We start from the raw sequence: 20300 nt of genomic DNA, 5'->3' as shown, positions 1-20300 counted from the left end.
ACAGCTTTTTTTTTATGTCAGTCATACCTCAATAAAGTGTTTTTTTTTTTTTAAAGAAAATAATTTGTGTCTTTTTGAAGAAAAAGAACGCTGTTGGAATACCCTGACTCTGACTTCCCTGCCCCTCTTCTGTCCCCAAGAGGAGAGCTATGATTTGTGCAGCAAATGTTTCTTCCAGATCACTTCCCCCTTGCCCCCCTCTTGGTCCCCTCTTCTGTCTCCAGTTCTCCGGTCCCCTTATTTCCCCCATTTCCTTGTCCTTTTCTGTTTTTCCTCCTTAGTTTTTCTTTCTTTATGGTAGTCCTGACCCACAGAGGTGATGGTTGAACCCTCAGTTTCGGCCCAGCCCTGTTTCCAAACCTGGCTTCTCTCCTCAGTTCTCCATTTGATTTGAGGTGTGTCCACCCACCCTATGCTAAATATTTCTGAATTTAAAATTCTTCTACAATCCCTCAGAGTTATCTATCTAGAACCCCAAGCCAGTTGTGTCACTTCTTCGCTCAAAAATGTTCTAGGGGTCCACACGGACTTTATTATTTTTTTTAAAGATTATATTTATTTGACAGAGAGAGAGAGAGATCACAGAGGCAGAGGAAGAAGCAGGCTCCCCACTGAGCAGGGAGCCCCATGCGGGCCTCGACCCCAGGACCCTGAGATCGTGACCTGAGCCGAAGGCAGACGTTTAACCAACTAAGCCACCCAGGTGCCCCCACACTGACTTTAGAATAAGATTCAAACTCCCTAGGTTGACAAAATGTGGTTATTCATACTCTTGCAGTGCTTAATTCTCCTGCCTCTCTTCTAACTTGTCCATGTGAGGCATTTCAAGCCAAACAAGACAGTTTTCATTTCTAAACAGGGCTGTGCTTTCTCTCACTGCCTGACCTTAGTGCACACACGATTTCTTCTGTCTAGAATACTGCATTTCACTTGCTTTTTCATTTGCCTGCTTCTGTTGATCTTCAATACTTCACTCAGAATTCTACGTCCCCTAGGAATCTTCGTGGTCCTCACCACTGGCTTTGAGCTCTACTTCTAGTCTTTGATTCTCTCCTCCCCTGACTTAGATCCATACTGTAATTATCCGTTTGACTGTCTTTATCTTGTGCGGTGAATTTAAGGGAGGTAGCTTCGTTCTATCACTGCAGGGCGAGCCACAGTCTCTGGTACATAAGAAGCACTCAGTATGTGTTAGCTACAGTGGTAAATGAAGGGGAACAAAGAAAGCATATTAATCCCATGGGAGGGAAAAAAAACTCATGCTTTTGGCATTGATAAGGAAAAATCAGTTTTTGGGTCGAACATGGGGAGGTTGGGCAATGAAGACGAGGATTTAAGATGTGAATTCTTGAAAGGCTGTAGGCCTTGTTTTGAATCATATGATGATTTCACTGGATCAAAGAGTGGTTTGGCAAGCAGTTGTTAAGGAACACTGAAACTGTGCCAACACTTCTGAGCTGATCTACTCCAGAGTGAATAAATTTTAAGGAACTGTAATTATCGTGTGCATTAGCCACCTTTAGAATTGGAAAGGTAAAATAGCACGGAAACAGTGCTGTAAATGACAACATTTATGTGCTTAAGGGTTGTCTTTAAAGGCTCAGTCTTAGGAAGATTTGATCTGCAGGGATGCAAGCCTTTCAAGTGCCTCAGCCTCCGACTTGCATGGTATTCGGAGACAGTCACCCTAGGGCGTGGCCGCGCACAGTTGTATTTTGTTTTGCTCAACTTCTGAGGCTACCCAGACTCCCGGGACTACCAAGTATGGCAACAAACCCAGCAGGACATTTAGATGGTCACTGAACAGCTTGCGATGTCCTGGCAGGAGTGGACTTTCCCCAGTCTGTTTCAAGTTCTTCTTTGGCTGTTTGACAGAGGAGCCTTGTCTCCCCAAGCACTGTCAGGCCAACAGCCCCCAACTGCTATATAAACAGGCTGCAGAATGAAGCCTGAAGGCAATATAAACTGTTAGTTGACATAATAAAATTCTAAGCCATAGACATTTTAAGGATCCTCTCTGTCTTTCCTTGTTGAAAGCAATTTTAATCAATGCTTCTTAATCAGAGAATAATGGTTAAATAGTTTCCATGAGCTTTTTAATTGACTTAATCTTTTGCCAACCTTAAACCCAGGCTAAAGCCTTCAATAAAGATTGCAAAAGTACCAATTAAAGGTAAAAAGCAATGGCAAACAAAAAATTAATGGTCATAATTCAGGCATGGCTTCTTCATAAAGAAACTACTTTTTCTCTTCAAAATAAACTATTAAATCTTTTCTTTTCATATTATGTGTTCCAAACTATGCTTGATGTCAGTGTGAAATCAGAGTGATATAATAGATCCTTAAAGTAGTAAAGGCATGGTTTATTTTTGTTGGAATTATATTTTAAGAGAGCAAACGGATATCACAAAATTCCACATGTAACTATGTCAAGATAAAAGAACACTATCTCAAATGGGAATTTTCTCTTTGACCAATGAAAAGGCACTATCCTCTTATGGATAAAAAGTCTCCAGAATTAAAATGCAACTTGAAAAATATCAAAATATATAAAATAGCTTGGTATTTTGGAAATTGCCAATGTTTATGAAGATGGTATGAATTCCAGGATAGGAGGTTAGATGTGGGAAAATATACACTAAATACATAAAAATATACATGCATTTCTTTATATTTTTAAATCGATTTAATTTAGAACCCTGGCCCTCATGTTCCTTTCTCTCCTTCCCTTTGCCTCATCAAGGGCTTTGCAGAATTTCCTCCATAAGGCCAAGGCACTCGGGAAGTTCCTCTAGGCACTGATCATCTGCAGTCATTCCTCACTGGCTACTACCAAGGTATCCATGTCCAGGCTAATGCTCCCTTTAGGTCCAGAGGCTCTGGAATTACATACCCTCCTGGAAACTCTAAAGAAGGTGGTTCTCATGCCTTTCTGAAGACTAACCACCTGTCCCGTACACCGTCAGAGAGTAGAACTTGTCTTCCGGTCTTTCGTGAAGCACACATACCCAACTCCACTCCTTCACTCCCAATTCTACCCCCTCCCCAACTGCCTGGATGAAGGAAAAGGGGGAAACAGGGACTAAATAATTGTTCAGAGCAAATATCCTGCCCCATATATAAAGGAGATCATCTAAAAACAATCTAAATATTTCATCAGTAGAGAATTAATGGATAGTTTATGTCACATACGTATAGCCCATCCAATGTTAGGGTTAAAAGGAAGGGGATGAATCTGTATGCTTTGATATATGAAGATGCCCAACATAGGTCACTAGATATACAATGTAATTTGAGAAATGTATAGCATGGTCCAGTCTTTATGACAAAAGTTAAAAATATATAAGTGTATGTATATACACACATATGCATATACCTAAATGTGCTCGTAAATGCAGACAATGTTGGAAAACATCACAAGAAACTATTGACTGTGATTATTTCTGGGCAGTGGGGTTGGAAGAGAAATGGAAAGAGGTGGATTTTATCCTACCCGATGAACTACTGACATTTTTTACAACATGCATGTGTGTTTTCAGAATTTCTTAACCCCAGTTTTTAAAAAGGTAGAAATCTGATGTGACTCTTTTCCATAATAGAATAATTTTTGTATTTGTTCAATAAATCTTTCAATAGGCAAAATATTATGAAGTAATCAGGTTAATTTTCTTATTAATGGCATGAAAGCATTAGGAAGGATACTTGTTCAGAAAATTTAAAAATGTAAAGCAGTATTCTCTTTCAAGTTTCATAAATTAAATAATATTCTGTGCTGAAATCTGCATATGTTCTTTTCTCTACTTTAATACTTTATTATACTTTAAATAATTTTACTGATCTTAAACGCATTGCACTATATATTAGTGTTAGAAATGTAAATCCCATGATTTTACTGTGATTAAAATCAATGTCTTTATATTATTTTAAATTGTAATACATAATTCTCAGTGACCTATCTCCCTCATGTTCAGAAAAGCTTCCTTTTCCCCCAATTGTCCTTTCCTTTGTTTCTCATTATTTGTTAATTTAGTCCATATATTCAATAAAGGCTTCCAAGGACAGAATTTTGAATAATGGAAAGAAAATTTGTAGGAATGATTGGCATAAAGGCATTGAATCAAATGGTGAGCATGAAAAACTATGATAGAAGCATAAAATATGGGGCGCCTGGGTGGCTCAATTGGGTAAGTGTCTGGCTTCAGCTCAGGTCATGATCCCAGGGTTCTGGGATCGAGCCCCACGTGGGGCTCCCTGCTGAGCGGGGAGCCTGCTTCTCCCTCTCCCTCTGCCCATCTGCTCTGCTTGTGCTCTGTCTCTCTCGCTCTGCTTCAAAAAAATAAATAAAATCTTAAAAAAAAAATAAGTACGGAATGGCAAGAAAGGAGAGTAGCTGGCTCATGAAGGTGTTTGTTCTGCAAGTAAAAGGATCAACTAACAATTTATTTTAATTTATTAATTGATTTATTTATTTGAGAGAAATTGAGAGAGAACATGAGCATGATGGGGGGTGAGGGACTTTTTTTTTGTTATGTTAATCACCATACATTACATTATTAGTTTTTGATGTACTGTTCCATGATTCATTGTTTGTGTGTAACACCCAGTGCTCCATGCAGTACGTGCCCTCTTTAATACCCATCACCAGGCTAACCCATCCCCCCACCCCCTCCCCTCTAGAACCCTCAGTTTGTTTCTCAGAGTCCATAGTCTTTCATGGTTGTCTCCCCCTCTGATTTCTCCCCCTTCATTCTTCCCTTCTTGCTATCTTCTTCTTCTTTTCTTTTAACATATAATATATTATTTGTTTCAGAGGTACAGATCTGTGATTCAACAATTTGCACAATTCACAGCACTCACCATAGCACATACCCTCCCCAATGTCTATCACACGGCCACCCCATCCCTCCTACCCCCCACCACTCCAGCAACACTCAGTTTGCTTCCTGAGATTAAGAATTCCTCATATCAGTGTGGTCATATAATACCTGTCTTTCTCTGATTGACTTATTTTGCTCAGCATAATACCCTCCAGTTCCATCCACGTCGTTGCAAATGGCAAGATTTCATTCCTTTTGATGGCTGCATAATATTCCATTATAAATATATATATATATATATATATATATACAACTTCTTCTTTATCCATTCACCTGTCGATGGACATCTTGGCTCTTTCTATAGTTTGGCTATTGTGAACATTGCTGCTATAAACATCAGGGTGCATGTACCCCTTCGGATCCCTACATTTGTATCTTTGGGGTAAATATCCAGTAGTGCAATTGCTGGGCCGTATGGTAGCTCTATTTCCAACTTTTTGCAGAACCTCCATACTGTTTTCTGGAGTGGCTGCACCAGCTTGCAGTATCTCGTTGAGGTTTTGATTCAGATTTCCCTGATGCTGTGAGATGTTGAGCACTTTTTCATGTGTCTGTTGGCCATTTGGATGTCTTCTTTGGAAAAATGTCTGTCCATGTCTTCTGCCCATTTCTTGATTGGCTCATTTGTTCTTTGGGTGTTGAGTTTGATAAGTTTTTTATAGATTTTGGATACTAGCCCTTTATCTGATATGTCATTTGCAAATATCTTCTCCCATTCTGTCGGTTGTCTTTTGGTTTTGTGGACTGTTTCTTTTGCTGTGCAAAAGCTTTTTATCTTGCTGAAGTCCCAATAGTTCATTTTTGCCCTTGCTTCCCTTGCCTAAATGAGATGTTCAGATATGCATTTTAAAAAGATCCTGCTGGATCTTTTTGTGGAGAGTACATTTTAATGTGATAAGAATGGAAGACGAGAGATCAGTGAAGCAGCCCAGACAAATAACGATGAAAGCTTGAACTAAGCCCAGTGACTATCTAGGCAATAAAAAAGGGATGTTGAGAGATGTTTATTATTTATGGTTTCACATAAAACATAAGGCTTACATTTAATAAACTTGTAGAAATATATCTACACAGTAGTTCATACTACTTGGGAATTACTAAAAGTAGGGAATTAGATTTAAAAAAAACCTGGGGCAGGATTAGATGACAATGGATATGTAAATGAAAGTCTTAGTGTTACCTGACAAAAGGTTTCTAAACCAAATTCTATCATTATACTCTAAGAAAGCATCCTACTGAACTTGCTGTCAGTCGCCAGACAGATTTCTTGAGCTCTGATTCTAGTTGTCTTTTAGACCATTTCTCTCGGCTTCCCACCAGGACCCTAATGTCATCTTAACCCAGTCTAAACTCATTATTTTTTTTTTAAAGATTTTATTTATTTTTCAACAGAGAGAGAGAGACAGCGAGAGAGGGAACACAAGCAGGGGGAGTGGGAGAGGGAGAAGCAGGCTTCCCGCGGAGCAGGGAGCCCAATGCGGGACTCGATCCCAGAACCCCGGGATCATGACCTGAGCTGAAGGCAGACGCTTAACGACTGAGCCACCCAGGCGCCCCTAAACTCATTATTAAACTCTATAAATTCTTCAGTCCTGGTTCCCCGGACACCTCAGTCTTCCTGGTCACCCAGCTTTAAGACTTTGTTTTCACCTTTGTCTTCATTTCCAACCACCTGCAAACCTACCTCCTCAGTGTCTCTAATCTCTTTCCTAGGCTTTCCTCTTTCCTTCAAGTTTAGGATTTTATTATTTTTCACCTGAGTTCTTGAAATAATGTGCCCCCTTCCTGTGGACCAGTGTAATTCCACCTAACCCATTTCCTACATTGCCGCTAGACTCAGTGTCCTGAAACGGTGTTGGTCTTGGCCTTCCCCTGCTTAAAATCTGTCAGGGCTAGTGGACATTTCAGTTAATGAGATCACTTGGGAAAACTCTTTGTTATTATTTACTAAAGTTGAATATACAACATCCTCAATCTCATGCATTTTATGACCAGAGTTATATCTAACAAAATGTATATCTATAGATGCCTCAAAAGACAGGTACAAGAATGTTCATAGCAGCTTTATTCTTAATAGTCACAAGCTAGAATCCATCCAGTCTAGACTGGATAAATACATTGTGGATCTCTATGTGATGCAATAGTATACAACAATGACCAGTCAAAATTAGTAACTGACGTCCGAAATCAGAACAGTCATTTATTTTAGCCAGGAGGAAGGAAATGGTTACTAGGAAAGGGGACAGGAGGGGGACTTCTGGGTACTGGAAATTTTCTCTCACTTTACCCGGGTGTAAGTTACATGGTGTTTTTATTTTATGAAATTAAAAATAAACACACATCCACATCCACATCCTTCAATGGCTCTCCATTGTCTACCAAATTATATCCAAACTTCCAAACCCGCAAAGCAGGATTGAAGTCAATGACCTGCTCCAATCTCCCTTTCTAATCAATGCAGTCACGCTCGTTTTCCATATTCCCTACCACATACCCTTGGTTCCAGCTACATGGTAGTGGCACGGCCCCTACACCACAGCTTCCACCTGTACATAACTTAGAAGCAGATTACTTCATTAAAAATATCAGAATTGGAAAAAAAATTAAAAATTAAATTAAAAAATTAAAAAATATATCAGAATTGAAATCAGAAATTTCTGCAGCACCTTAATTTCCCAGAAAAGCCTGTAGTGGTGTTGGGCCCATTTCTCTACTACGTTCTTTTTGTTCTCCAGTTTTCTGACATACCAGGGAGCTACAAACTATTAAGTCTCTGCTAGTGATGGAAGGACCTAACAGATTTAGGCTTGGCCAGGAGACCCACTGGTACCTGAATAAGAGATTCCCCAGGAAAGAGTGAAGCCAGACTGCATGTTGCCAGGGCTAGGAGCCTGAGGTGTCTGTGGAATGCTCCTGAGGTTGGTGGACAACAATCAAAAGCACAGTGATTAAAGTATTTTGCCTAAATCTGGGTCAACACTGAGATCTGTGAGAATCAGATATGGCTGCCAAAATTTCTAGTGAGCAATGATTTCACTATAGGTAGCAATTGTCGTGTCCATCTCTGTGGATCAAGGCATTAATCAGTCACTGGAAGACACCAAGAGTATCCAGGCCCTAGGGAGAAATAAATACAGGAAAAGAAAATGAGTTCCGGTTTTGGCCGACTGAGCTAAGGTTTACCGCCCGGCTGTCATCAGACTGTGCAGACTAGAAGAATCTGGAGCAGAGTCCTAGTTAAACAGATTAGGCAACCGTAATGGAGACTATGGGGACAGAGCACAGGTGTATTCTAGAGCACTGCATCTCAAACGTTGGCATGTATAACAATGACTAGGAGAGTTTGTTAGAACACAGTTTCCTGGGTTCTACGCCAGAAGATTCTGACTCAAGGTCTGAGGTCAGGCCCAGAATTTGCATATTTAACAAGTTGCCAGGTAAAATATGGTTTTAGAACAACTATCAAGCTTGTGGAACAAAACTAATTCTAGCTCCCACTATTGGGGACAGGTTATTTAATATGCTACCAACTTTGGTCACACTGAGTTCAGGGACTTGCATGAGCAGAACGCACGGTGAGGACACCGGTTCCTACCGTGGGAGGTAGCAAAGGCCAGTGGAAAGGACAACTTACTACTCTCCCTAGTTTGTACAATCATATGGAAGCCCTGACTGTCTTCACCTCCTCCCTAGAGCTTGCATGGGAGGTTTTCCTTAATAGTAGCTTGCTGGCATTTTTAGGAAGTTTACTGGAGAATTTGCCTAGACCAGTAGTTTATAACCCAGACCTATTTTGCACACCAGGGGTACATTTGGCAATGTCTGAAGCTACTTCTGTTGTTCACAATTAGGTGAGGGAGGTGCAATTGGTGTCTGATGGATAGAGCCCAGGAATGCTGCTAAACACGCTACAATATAGAGGATAGCTCCCATAAAAAACAATTATCTGGCCCAATATGTCAATAGGGCCAAGATTGAGAACTCCATCTAGAAATACATCCACTGGAGTTGGAATTTCCACTTGGGTTTTATTTCAGGTGACACTGGGCATTATATCAATAAATGTTATCTATGTTGGGGCAGCTTGTAACAGCAACAAAAACACATTTATTTTACAAATAAAACCAAAAAGCATTTAAACAAAATAAAAATAAAGAGACAACTAATAAAGGTGATGAGGGAGGAAAAAAATCGTACAGAAGGATCAGGTTAAGGGGAATTCCTTTAGTGGACTTCTAAACAGGAACTTTTGGGAAAAGGAAGACAGCAAGCTCCATTCAGCTTTGCAGACCCTGGCCTGCCCTGTCGTTGACAAATACTGGGCTCAACACATAATGCTGTGAAATGAATAAAAGATGTTAATCCATCCTCTTTTTAAGGATTTTTATGCTTGAGGATTCTATAGTAGTTTTCTTTTTCTTCTAAACTGATGATGGTCAATTGCTTTGCCAGTTAACAAGCTCTATCTTATTAACTGGAACTCTCTGAACATAGTTTAAATCCACAGAGGACCAGATATAGGTCATTGTTGCATTCAATAAATAAAAATTTATTCTGGTTCTTCCCCTGTCAGAGATTAAAAAAAAAAAGAAACAATTGGTCAGGCTAATTATTTTTAAGCAAAAAACATTTACACATTTTTTATTATTTATTTAATTAAGCTAAACAATCTCCTTCCTTTTAACTTTTGTTCTCCACCTTAAATTGAGTTAATTGTATTTGTTGGGGACTTCTCTAATCTTTCCAAACTCATTTTTAAATTCAAAGACTCTAATGAGAAACAGTACTCTTAAACCATATTCAGTGACTATTTTTTCCACACTTCTTCTGGGCCAGGTTTTATGCTAGACATTTTCATGTTTTTTATTCCTGAGTGAGGTAGGTAAGTTTGGTCATGTTTCACACATGAAGCAACCAACTTAGACAGTTTCATGAACTATAACCAAGTTCAAAGAGATTATAAAGAGCAGGAATAATATTCAAATTTAGATTTTCTGATTCTAGTGCTAGGGCTCACATGATCAACAATACTATGTAAAGCATTAAAATTACTTTCCAGCTTTTGCCCATCAGACCAATAGTAGTAATTCTATATTGTTATTTGATAGTTAATAACAGAACAACATTGATAACTCAGCTGAGGACTGGAAAATGGGTTTCAAAGCCCCAAGAACGGAAGTTGCCCAGTCACCATATTGAATGGTTACACATCTAAAGCTTCCAAGGCTCTAACATTATTCACAAAATTACTAGTTTAATTACTATATCTTCATTTTTAAACAGATAATATCGTATCATCTATGGATATGTAACAAATTACCCCCAAACTTAGTTTAAACAACATTTATTAACTCATAGTTTTTGTGAATGCCTCTGGCTTAAAGACTTTTGTAACATCACAGGGCCTAAGCCAGGGCTGCAGCTTCACCTGAAAGACTGACTGTGAGATTTGCTTTCAAACTCACCCATGTGGTTATTGATAGAATTCAGGTCCTCACGGTTTCTTTGGCTGAAGACTTCATTTCCTTGTTGGTAAGAGACATCCATTCCTTGACCCCTGTGCCAACTGTCCACAGGAAAGCTTACATCATGGTAGCTGGTTCCTAGCAAAGCAAGTGAGAGAGCTAGAGCCAGTAAGGAAGTCTGAAGTCATAGTCCTTTGGTAACCTAATCATAGAATTCACATCTCATTACTATATTATATTCATTAGCAGTTAGTGACTAGGTGCAATGCACATTCGGGAGCAGATTGCTTCAGGGGTGTAAATACCATGAGTAGAAGATTATTAGGAGCCATCTTTATGACTGCCTACCACAAATATTAACCAGTTTCTGAGTACGTGAAAGGATAGTTTTTTCTATTTTTCTTGAACAACTAATTTATCTACTTATTCAACACTATCCATAAGATAATAATTCTTGTATCACAAGGCTTTCAAAGCCATCAGACAACTAGCCACTCTGACACAATGGATGGGCTGATGACTCCAGACTTGAGGAGGTAGACAGCAAAGGAGTTTCCTTGGTTCTAGTTCTATCAAAAGTGAGATTTGAAGGAAAGACATGTATTAGCCAATGAAGAAGGGAATGAGGAAAGTATTAGAGAAAGATTTTCCAAGCAGAAGGAGAAACATGTACATACAGAGTTTTGGAGATGAAAAAGAACATAGTTTGTTCAGGGGAATACTTTCTTAATCAATTATATCAAATATTTCTACCCATAATCTTAGAGTTTGTAGTTATTCCTAATGAAATAGTTTTAAACTGGACAGAAGAACTGTTAAATACCAAATTTATGATTATTTTTATTTTATCAAAGTAGTTTTCTAATTTGGTCCCCAGAGAAGTATTGGACCTAAGAGCTCAGAATTTTTCCTATCCACATGCACCAACTATATTGCCCTCATCCCTAATTTGCTTCTGCCTGAGGTATTATCAGGCAGAATACTAGGCTCAGATTTAACAATTATAAATAAATTCAGTCAAACTGATTAACCCACCATAATAAACTGCAAATTAAAGTGTCTTCTCCTACACACACACACACACACACACACACACTGGTAATGGGGAAGAGATTAGATTACTTTGACCCTCTTACTTCCTTTAGGCATTAGGTCTACTGGTCAATGGTTAATATTAACATACTTCATATAGTTAATATCAAGTACCCTGATAAGTAGTATAAAAACTTGTTAGTATTTTAGATGGATGCCTATTGTATAATCTCCATGTGCATGCAGTAAACTGCTATCTTATTTTTCAGAAAAGATGTTCGAATAAACGACTACATATAACGTTAGGATAGGGATCTGTTATTAAGCCATACACATTAAATTGAATTGTTTTACTTTAGTTTTTTAAAATTTTGATCATGTAGAATTTTGAATATACACAAGAGTAAATAGAATATCCACCATCCAGTCCTAACAACCATTAACCCTGACATTGTTTTTTTTTAATCTACTGGGAAAATGTGGAAAGTATTTAAATATTGTGTACAACGCATATACTCTCTACAGGATTTTGTTTCAATTAAAAATTCAGCTGCAGAGACTCCTACATACATATGTGTGCAGAGTCTGAAATTTTGCATATCAAACTTAATAACTACATTTTAAACCAGTCTTGCCTCGCCCACATTTCTAACTAATCCCCTCCCAAATTATTTCTGAAGTTTACTCCAGACATCGTATCATTTCATCGAAGAATATTTCAGTATCTACCTCTAAAAGACAAGTAGTTGATTTTAAATAACAAAACCATAATAATACTTTTCTTCTAAAAAACCCTCGTAATTTCTTAGTGTTATTAAATAATTAGTCTTTTATTCTTAATTTTACTTTCTTTTTATAGTGAGATAGATGGATAGATAATCGGTAGTTCTCCACTAGGGTGATTTTAGCCTGCGGGGGATAGTTGCCGAAGGCTGGAGACATTTTTTGTTATAATGGAGGGGGTGGGGCTATACTAATGGCATCTAGAGGGTAGAAGCCAGGTGTAGAGCTAAATTCACAGGACAGCACCCCACAACAAAGAATTATCTATTCCTCCTTGTCAATAGTGCCACTTGGCACCATGGATAGGCAGGTAATAGGTAGGTAGATAGATGGGTAAGTAGATAGATAGGATAGCTGTTAAAAGTTTATAAAGGCTAGAGATACAAAATATCCATGCTATGAGGTCATTTTCAGAACCACACAAAAGGCAAAAATAGATCTAAAACGGCAAAGAGGGTTCGGAGTGTGTAATTATTCCAGTCAAAATGTCCCATAAATCAGATGAAATTTCATGATTTTTTTTTTTTTTTTTTTTTAAGGAATGGAGAATCGCAGTGTAAATGGCACATCTGTTGCAGGTGTGGATAAAGAAGTTCAGGAAAGTACTCATTTCTTACGTGGGCAGCGGAGTCAAAGGAAGCAATGAACAAAATGCTTGGTAAATACAGGTAGAACGTGTGTTATGCAGCACATGCAAAACCTAGCAAAAATTATTTTGAATTTGCTAAGCCATAATCTGTCAGAAATGGCTTTTCTCATGCAAAATCATGCTATGAATGTTCATGATTGTGACATATTTTTCCAGATGAAAATTGATAGTAGCCACTTTAATGCAGAAAGAGCTATGCTCATTATTCTCCACACAGAACCCCTGGCAATAATTTACCTAGCAGAGCAGCGGCTCATGCAGATCAAAGCTGCATTATTTAAGTGTGTCCAGGGGGCAGATTTGAGCTCCGTGTGCCTTATACTTTAAAGGGAAAAAATATATATTGGTTTGCTTCTTGAGAAACAAAATATGTTTAATAGGTGCTTTGTGCAAGTCCCACAAAACTCAAACGAATTCCTCCTATTATGTGGGACGAGACCACTCCCTACCCTCAATACTCTAAAATCTGAGGGGAGTACAGAACAACTGAGGGAATGTAAATCTCTTCAAATGAACAGCAGTGCATTCTCATTTAAATTAAACCCGAATGTGAACTAGATTCAGGAAAGGAAATGGCAGAGAGGGAGATACTCTGGAGTTGCTATAGAATGTGCCTGACTGCTTTAGCTCCCAGAAACTGATGAAGCCCAACTCTGAAATTTCAGGCAATTTGTATACCAAGCTCCTCCTTTTCTGTAGTCTTCTCTTCCATTGGTAAAATTCTTTTGCAGGGTCATGTAGGGATCCCACCCCTTCTCTGTGTTTTCACTCTGAAGCTCTATACAACTTTACACCTGAATGAACGCCAAACCTCACTGGATATATAAAGGGGACCTTGAGGAGGAATTTCACAGTTACAGTGCAGAAGCAGCAGAAGGAAAGGAATTAACCAGCTCTTCAGCCAAGCAAATCCTCTCCTCACCATGCTTCCTCCTGCCATTCATTTCTATCTCATTCCCCTTGCATGCATCCTAATGAAAAGCTGTTTGGCTTTTAAAAATGATGCCACAGAAATCCTTTATTCACATGTGGTTAAACCTGTTCCAGCACACACCAGCAGCAACAGCACGATGAATCAAGCCAGAAATGGAGGCAGGCATTTCAGTAACACTGGACTGGATCGGAACAGTAAGTGTGTTTTACTTGCCTGGATTTGGGTTTTTTTTTTCTTTTTTTGGTAGCATTAGCTCACATTCCTATAGAATTGTTTCATTGCTAACTAACCTGAACCATGTATATTTTGCTAAACAATCTGGGAGTAATCTACTGCATGTGTGGATTGGCATTCTTCCCTACAAAGTTAATATAACTGAAACAGTGGTTTGATAATGCAGGCGTGTACTTAAGTTCTATCAAGCATCCAAAAAAGAAAATGTTTCTAGGAATTAAACTGTTGCTTTTTAAAAATCGTGCAAAATGAGAATTTTTTTAAAAAAGTGTTCTGGATAGTTGAAACTCAGGTTGGTTTCTGTGTATTTCAGGACATGTGCAATTGTGGTAAAGTGTATAAACATAACTAAGCAAAGTATGTATAGGAAATCACAGGCTTTCCGGAAAAAAAGATGGTTCACACAGATTTCTAAAATATGTCCACTGAAATAGTTGAGAGTTTTGATGATGTTTGGTGTAAAAGAGAGATGTATCTAAAAATACTGGAGAATCATATTTTTCTGTGATAATTACTTATTAACCAGTTCAAGATTTGGGTAATTGTATATTTCTGTGAAAGACTGGGGAAACTTTTGTGACTTTAGAGTTTTAAAATAATAACAGGACAATACTATTTTGTACAGCAAGTATTTGTTTTGTCTTCTGTTTCCTCAACTGACACACTAATGAACCACTAGTTGGAGGGATTCAAATTTCTTCTCCTAACTTTTGCTTCACTTCTTTCCTTCAAGAAAAGTTCCCATGCTAACAATCAGGTTTTAAGAGAGACACAGAGAAACAGTGCCCAGGAAATCTGACCCACGTCTTTTGCTCCATCTCAACTCCATTCAACTGCTAAAAGTAGCTTTGACCTTGAAAAAGGCAAAGCAAGTATGACTATTAATGTCTTCCTGAGAAAACCAAGGTGTTTTGACTTTCGTGAAGAGAGTTGCTTTTAGGTACACAGGAAGAATCTGCTTATTATTAGATTACGGAGCAATGGGGTGGGTATTCATTGTCACTGAGCTGTCACTGCAAAAAAGCCGAGTCCCTGTGTACACGGGAACAAAAAGCTAGTCAAGTCAAAATCATCTCTGGCTGTTTCCAGGTGCATTCCTAAGGCAAATGTAGGAAGGGAAGCTGGAATCAGTCACACAGGCAGAGCACACTGACCAGCCAAATAGTTTGCTCTTTCATTTTACTCCCGCACTGTGTACGGATGTGTGTGTAGCTACATAAATTGTCTTAAAACTACTGCATCCCTTTAGGCTACATCTCTCACCTCCAAAGTACTGAGGCAGAGAGACAAAGTACAACTCCTAAGTCAGTATCTCCTCCAAATTAGCTTTCGGTTTTCCACTTCAGGGCAAGGCCATTTCAATGATCCTTAGAGTTTTTATCTTTCGAATTTCGGCAGTCTGTACTTATAAACATTCTTTCTGGTTAAGAAGCTTTGATTTCTTTTCAAGTTTGTTATAGGCCATTCTCCTCGAGTTTGGATAACAAAGCAATGGAGAGGAAAACTCAAATATTTCAAGATTAATTTTTGTTTTAATTACATAAGGCATGCAACCAGAAACAGCCAATTAGAGAACATACTTACCAAATTCAAATACCTAAACAAAAAGTTTGCCATGACCAATGTTCAGGAAACAAACACACCATGGTTCCTTTTGCAGTTGTAAATCAGACATGTTAGGCATTTTTCTGCCATAAAATTCATGGAAATGTAGCCAAGTTGTTATGGCAACCATACGTTCCTGATTTGGGAGCTTTTATATTCTTCAAATTTTGAGTTGTAGTGACATTTTGCATTTCAAACATTTTAATATTTGTTTTTAAAAGATAGCTTGGGAATTTATGTTTAAAATGTAGTTATTAAGTTTGATATGCAAAACGTCAGACTTTGTACACATACGTATGTATGAGTCTCTGCAGCTGAATTTTTAATTGAAACAAAATATTGTAGAGAGCATATGCATTGTCCACAATATTTAAATACTTTCCACATTTTCCCAGTAGATTAAAAAAAACTAATTAAAAGCACTTGCAAATATTAACTGATACGACCTGTGAGAAAAAGAACGTTATGCTCTTTTTTAGCTTACTGAAGAATGAATATTTTACACAAGTGTAAGAGCTGCTTAACCCCTGCTGGGGAATAAGTCTTAAAAAAAATGGGATTTTCGAATACTTTAGTAAGCAGTTAGCTAACGTTATCCATGAAAACAGAAATCAGGCCTAGTTTATTTTGTTTCAAAAGATATATAGCCATGTAAACCGATAATTTTCATGAAAGTATCTCTATATCATCCAGGCAGACTTTTGCATTGTGAAAATAAAGTCGGGGTTCACTTTCTATTTAACAGTTTGCTATCATTTGGATACAATTTTTGTCACTGCAGATTACTTTTTTCTTTTTTTAAGTGTTCATTTGCTTCTTGTCTTCAATGCACATTCTTTTCTGTTTCCTGCAGCTCGAGTTCAAGTGGGTTGCCGGGAACTGCGTTCCACCAAATACATCTCTGATGGCCAGTGCACCAGCATTAGCCCTCTGAAAGAGCTGGTGTGTGCTGGTGAGTGCTTGCCCCTGCCTGTGCTCCCCAACTGGATTGGAGGAGGCTATGGAACAAAGTACTGGAGCAGGAGGAGCTCCCAGGAATGGAGGTGTGTCAATGACAAAACACGTACCCAGAGAATCCAGCTGCAGTGCCAAGATGGCAGCACGCGCACCTACAAAATCACAGTGGTCACTGCCTGCAAATGTAAGAGGTACACTCGGCAGCACAACGAGTCCAGTCACAACTTTGAGAGCATGTCGCCTGCCAAGCCAGCCCAGCACCACAGAGAGCGGAAAAGAGCCAGCAAATCCAGCAAGCACAGCCTGAGTTAGACCTCAGACTCTCCGAACTAGACTGACTCGTAACCATCTGCTTTACAGATTCGATTGCTTGGAAGACTCGAGCCTGCCATTGCTATTCTGTTACTTGAAAATATATGCTTTCTGCTTTGATCAAACCCACCAAGCTGTCCTAAGTATCAGGACCTTCTTTGGGAAGAGCTTTTCCTTTTCCAGTTTTTCAAGATGTATGCATATCCAGGAGGGCGATTTGCATTTAAACCCCAGGCAACCTGTAGATTTAATTCCCCACGGTTCTTGAAAGACTGGTGGTACTGTATACATCACTGAATCGTTACTTTTTTAAAACAGAAAAGGGCTTCTCGTTTACCCTGCACTCCCCAACCCATCCCCACTCCCATCCCCAACAAAACCCCTTCAAAATTAAAAAGTTAAAAAAAATAGTTGCCACGAGTCTTCACAGTAACACTTCAGAAAGGTGCTTTTTTTTTTTTTTTGTAATCTTCATGGGAACAGTTTAGTAGCCATGAGTGATCCCCTTTGAAAGAGGGCAAGATATTGTGACATTTCACTTCAAAAATCAGCCCTGTAGCTTTTGACAGTCTCATAGTAGGAAATTATACCCTGCATGCTTACCCTTGCTTAGAACGGAATGCCAGAAATGCATGGCAGCAGCTAATAAGTAAAACTGATGAACTATTTATTTGTCAATGTTATTATTTAATGAGCTTTCACGTGTGATTTTTTTCAAAATGTTAATTTTTTATGTTTTGAAGCTTTTCCATGTACCTAAATATTTTCCTGTATGATTTGTGGTTGATCTAGAAATATGAGAATACATGTTGTAGATATGTAAAATAAATATTTTAGTCTCCTTATTACATATATGTGACATCATGAACTTTATCAATAGTATGGATCTTTTTAAATCAATAAGATGCTTTGTAAAGCTGAAATATGTAATACTTTTTTTTGTTTAATCTGTGCAATCAGAAGGTGATTTAACCTTTAATTCCATAAGTTTCTTTTAACAAAAATAAACACTGCTAAAAGCTATTGTCCTTGCCTTTAACATGTATGGAAAAGGTACATGTTTATAAAAATTAGAATATATGTAGCAGAGTAACTGATTTTTTTGATAAGTCACATTTCAGTTTTGACAGAAAGTTCTGCAGTTAAGAGGGGAGAGAGAGGAAGAGAGACAATCTTTTCAGCAAAGGGATGATTTAAAAAGTTAAGTGGCAATCCAGCAGTGAATTGTAATGAGAATATCATATTTATATACACCCATGATGCCAGGTATGCTGCCCATTATAATCACCTGGCAGAGATAGTATAAGACCCAATGTCCAGGCTGTCATCCAAATTATGTCATAATTTCTGGTGGTAGAAATCAGATATCAGCAGTTTTTACGGTTTTCCAGGTGATCCCAACATGCAGCTAAGTTTGAGAAAAGAATTGTGAAAAAATCACTATCGTATCTTGGGAGAATTTTGAATACTATTGCATGGCCCCCCAAACAACAAATAAAACAAAATAAAAACAACAAAGAAAACAAAAACTAATTTTTCAGTGTTTTCAAGTCTGGCATGTTATAATATTAAGCAACTTAATCAAAGTCTTAAACCAGATTTTTTTATATATATATATATGTATACACACACACACACACACACATATACATATATTTATATATATATAAATGACCGATGTACCAATTCAATCAAATGACTTATCCCATAACTCCAAATGAGAACCAAAGGGGCTTGGTTATGTACTGATAAGATCTTCTGGGTTTTCCCTTTTGGATTCTGAGCATGAAGGGGTCCTTGGCACTCTTTTGTAGCAGGTTGTATTCTTTGTAATTGCAAGTTTAAAAGTCACATGTATATTACACATGGCACAGTGAGTTAAATAAGAACATTAATATTGTCCCTTTCCTATGAGAGGTAGAAGAGTCTCAACATATATAAAGACAGAAGACATCTTTAGATTTTATAATAATGCTAACTGTTGTACCATTAGATAAAGTGACAATTCATAGTCCACTATTGATTTATCTTCCAGCTTTACTAACTAGATCTTAAACTATATCATATTATATCATCATATTAATATTTGAGACATTCATGATAATATATCATAGGTTTAATATACCAAAATATATTGTTTCATATGTCTATTTCAGTTGCTTATCATTGCCCCATATAGGATATTTAACATAATAGAAATTTAAGACACTTTAGTCATTTCTTCCATCTCGACTAGATAGCACCTTTAGTAGATGGCCTTAGAGTTAATCTTAAAAATTTGTGTTCCAAAATCTGAGGCATAAAAAGGACTTGACCTGACAATAGCTTTTCACAATCAAGAAGACTATGTTGCTACCCTCTTATAAGAAAACATCGAAACAAAAGTTTTGGTGATAATATGCTGAAATCATCACTGATTTGATTGCTAGTTGTGAACTGGTAAATGAATGTACTAGGAAAAATAAAATGGAATAAGAAGAGAAAAGACTTCTGTAGTCTCTGCTAAGTCAAGAATTGGATCTATTTCTCATGGTCACATTCAATTTACTAATCTGTTTTGGGCCTTGTTACATTGATGATGCATTCGTGGCATGGGATTTGACATCAAATGAGAGGAAAAGGTCAGCAATCAATAAGAAAGGCCTAGGATACAATCAGGCTTCCAGAGAAGTGCAAATTAAAAGTCAACAGAAAGAGTGGCTTTATAGTTATTATTTCAAAATGCTAAAAAGCACTTGCATCTGAATTGCTGATTATATTTCAGGGTTTTTTTTCCCCCTCCGGTTAACTCACATATTCCTATCTAATTAAACTCTGCATAATTGTCTTCTCGCCTTAGTAACTATCATTTCAAAATGGTGAATTGTGATAATTTTAGCAGAGTCTGACCTCCAGTTCACATTCATAATATCTATTCATAAAGGATTTGTTACCAAATTTATTTTTGCCACTATGAATAAAGTACTTCTTCAAGGGGCTCAATAAATAGAAGATAAATATTAATATTGATATTTATACATGCATTAGAGGTATAGATAGATGTCAATAACAAGAACGAAAGGAAAATTAATAGCACATATGCAAATAAATAATACTTGTAGTGTGCTATACCCAAGTTAAACATGGACATACATAGAGTCTTTGGAAATATCTAGTTGCAAAAAAAAATATTTTAACTACAAATCCTTTATATTTATTCATTTATGTTAGTTACAAATAACTGCTAATTGACAATTCTCTATCAGCCATGTTTTATTGTGTATTTTTTGAAAAGGATGAAAATTAAGTCATTTTCTTTTAAATTAAAAAAAAGTGAATCTTAACCTACTCCAGCTCAACATCAAATTAGTAAGGTTTTACAAGAGATCTTGCTGTATCATTCACGCTATCTGCTATTAGAATTATTATTTTTTAATTATGTAACCTGATATGTCTATTTAGCATGACATATA

General features: G+C 37.5%; 1 protein-coding gene across 9 annotated transcripts in view; it reads left to right on the top strand.

Moving 5' to 3' along the window:
- Positions 1 to 17807, top strand: part of SOSTDC1 (sclerostin domain containing 1) — a 56926-nt gene extending 39119 nt beyond the window's left edge. For 4 of the 9 annotated variants that reach the window (XM_027574234.2, XM_027574236.2, XM_027574232.2 and 1 more), the window contains 3 exons: positions 12697 to 12815; positions 13538 to 13934; positions 16433 to 16848. In XM_027574234.2, the coding sequence (XP_027430035.1) occupies positions 13730 to 13934; positions 16433 to 16848 (621 nt within the window). In that variant the 5' untranslated portion in view covers positions 12697 to 12815; positions 13538 to 13729. Of the gene's footprint in view, positions 1 to 2743; positions 2838 to 12696; positions 12826 to 13537; positions 13935 to 16432 lie in introns of all 9 variants that reach the window. The other 5 variants (XM_027574238.1, XM_027574235.1, XM_027574229.2 and 2 more) reach the window with 3 other exon arrangements.
- The last annotated feature ends 2493 nt before the right edge of the window (positions 17808 to 20300 follow it).

This window comes from Zalophus californianus, chromosome 12, assembly GCF_009762305.2.
Source record: "Zalophus californianus isolate mZalCal1 chromosome 12, mZalCal1.pri.v2, whole genome shotgun sequence".
Lineage (NCBI taxonomy): Eukaryota > Metazoa > Chordata > Mammalia > Carnivora > Otariidae > Zalophus > Zalophus californianus.
This window is presented reverse-complemented; position numbering and strand designations above follow the sequence as displayed.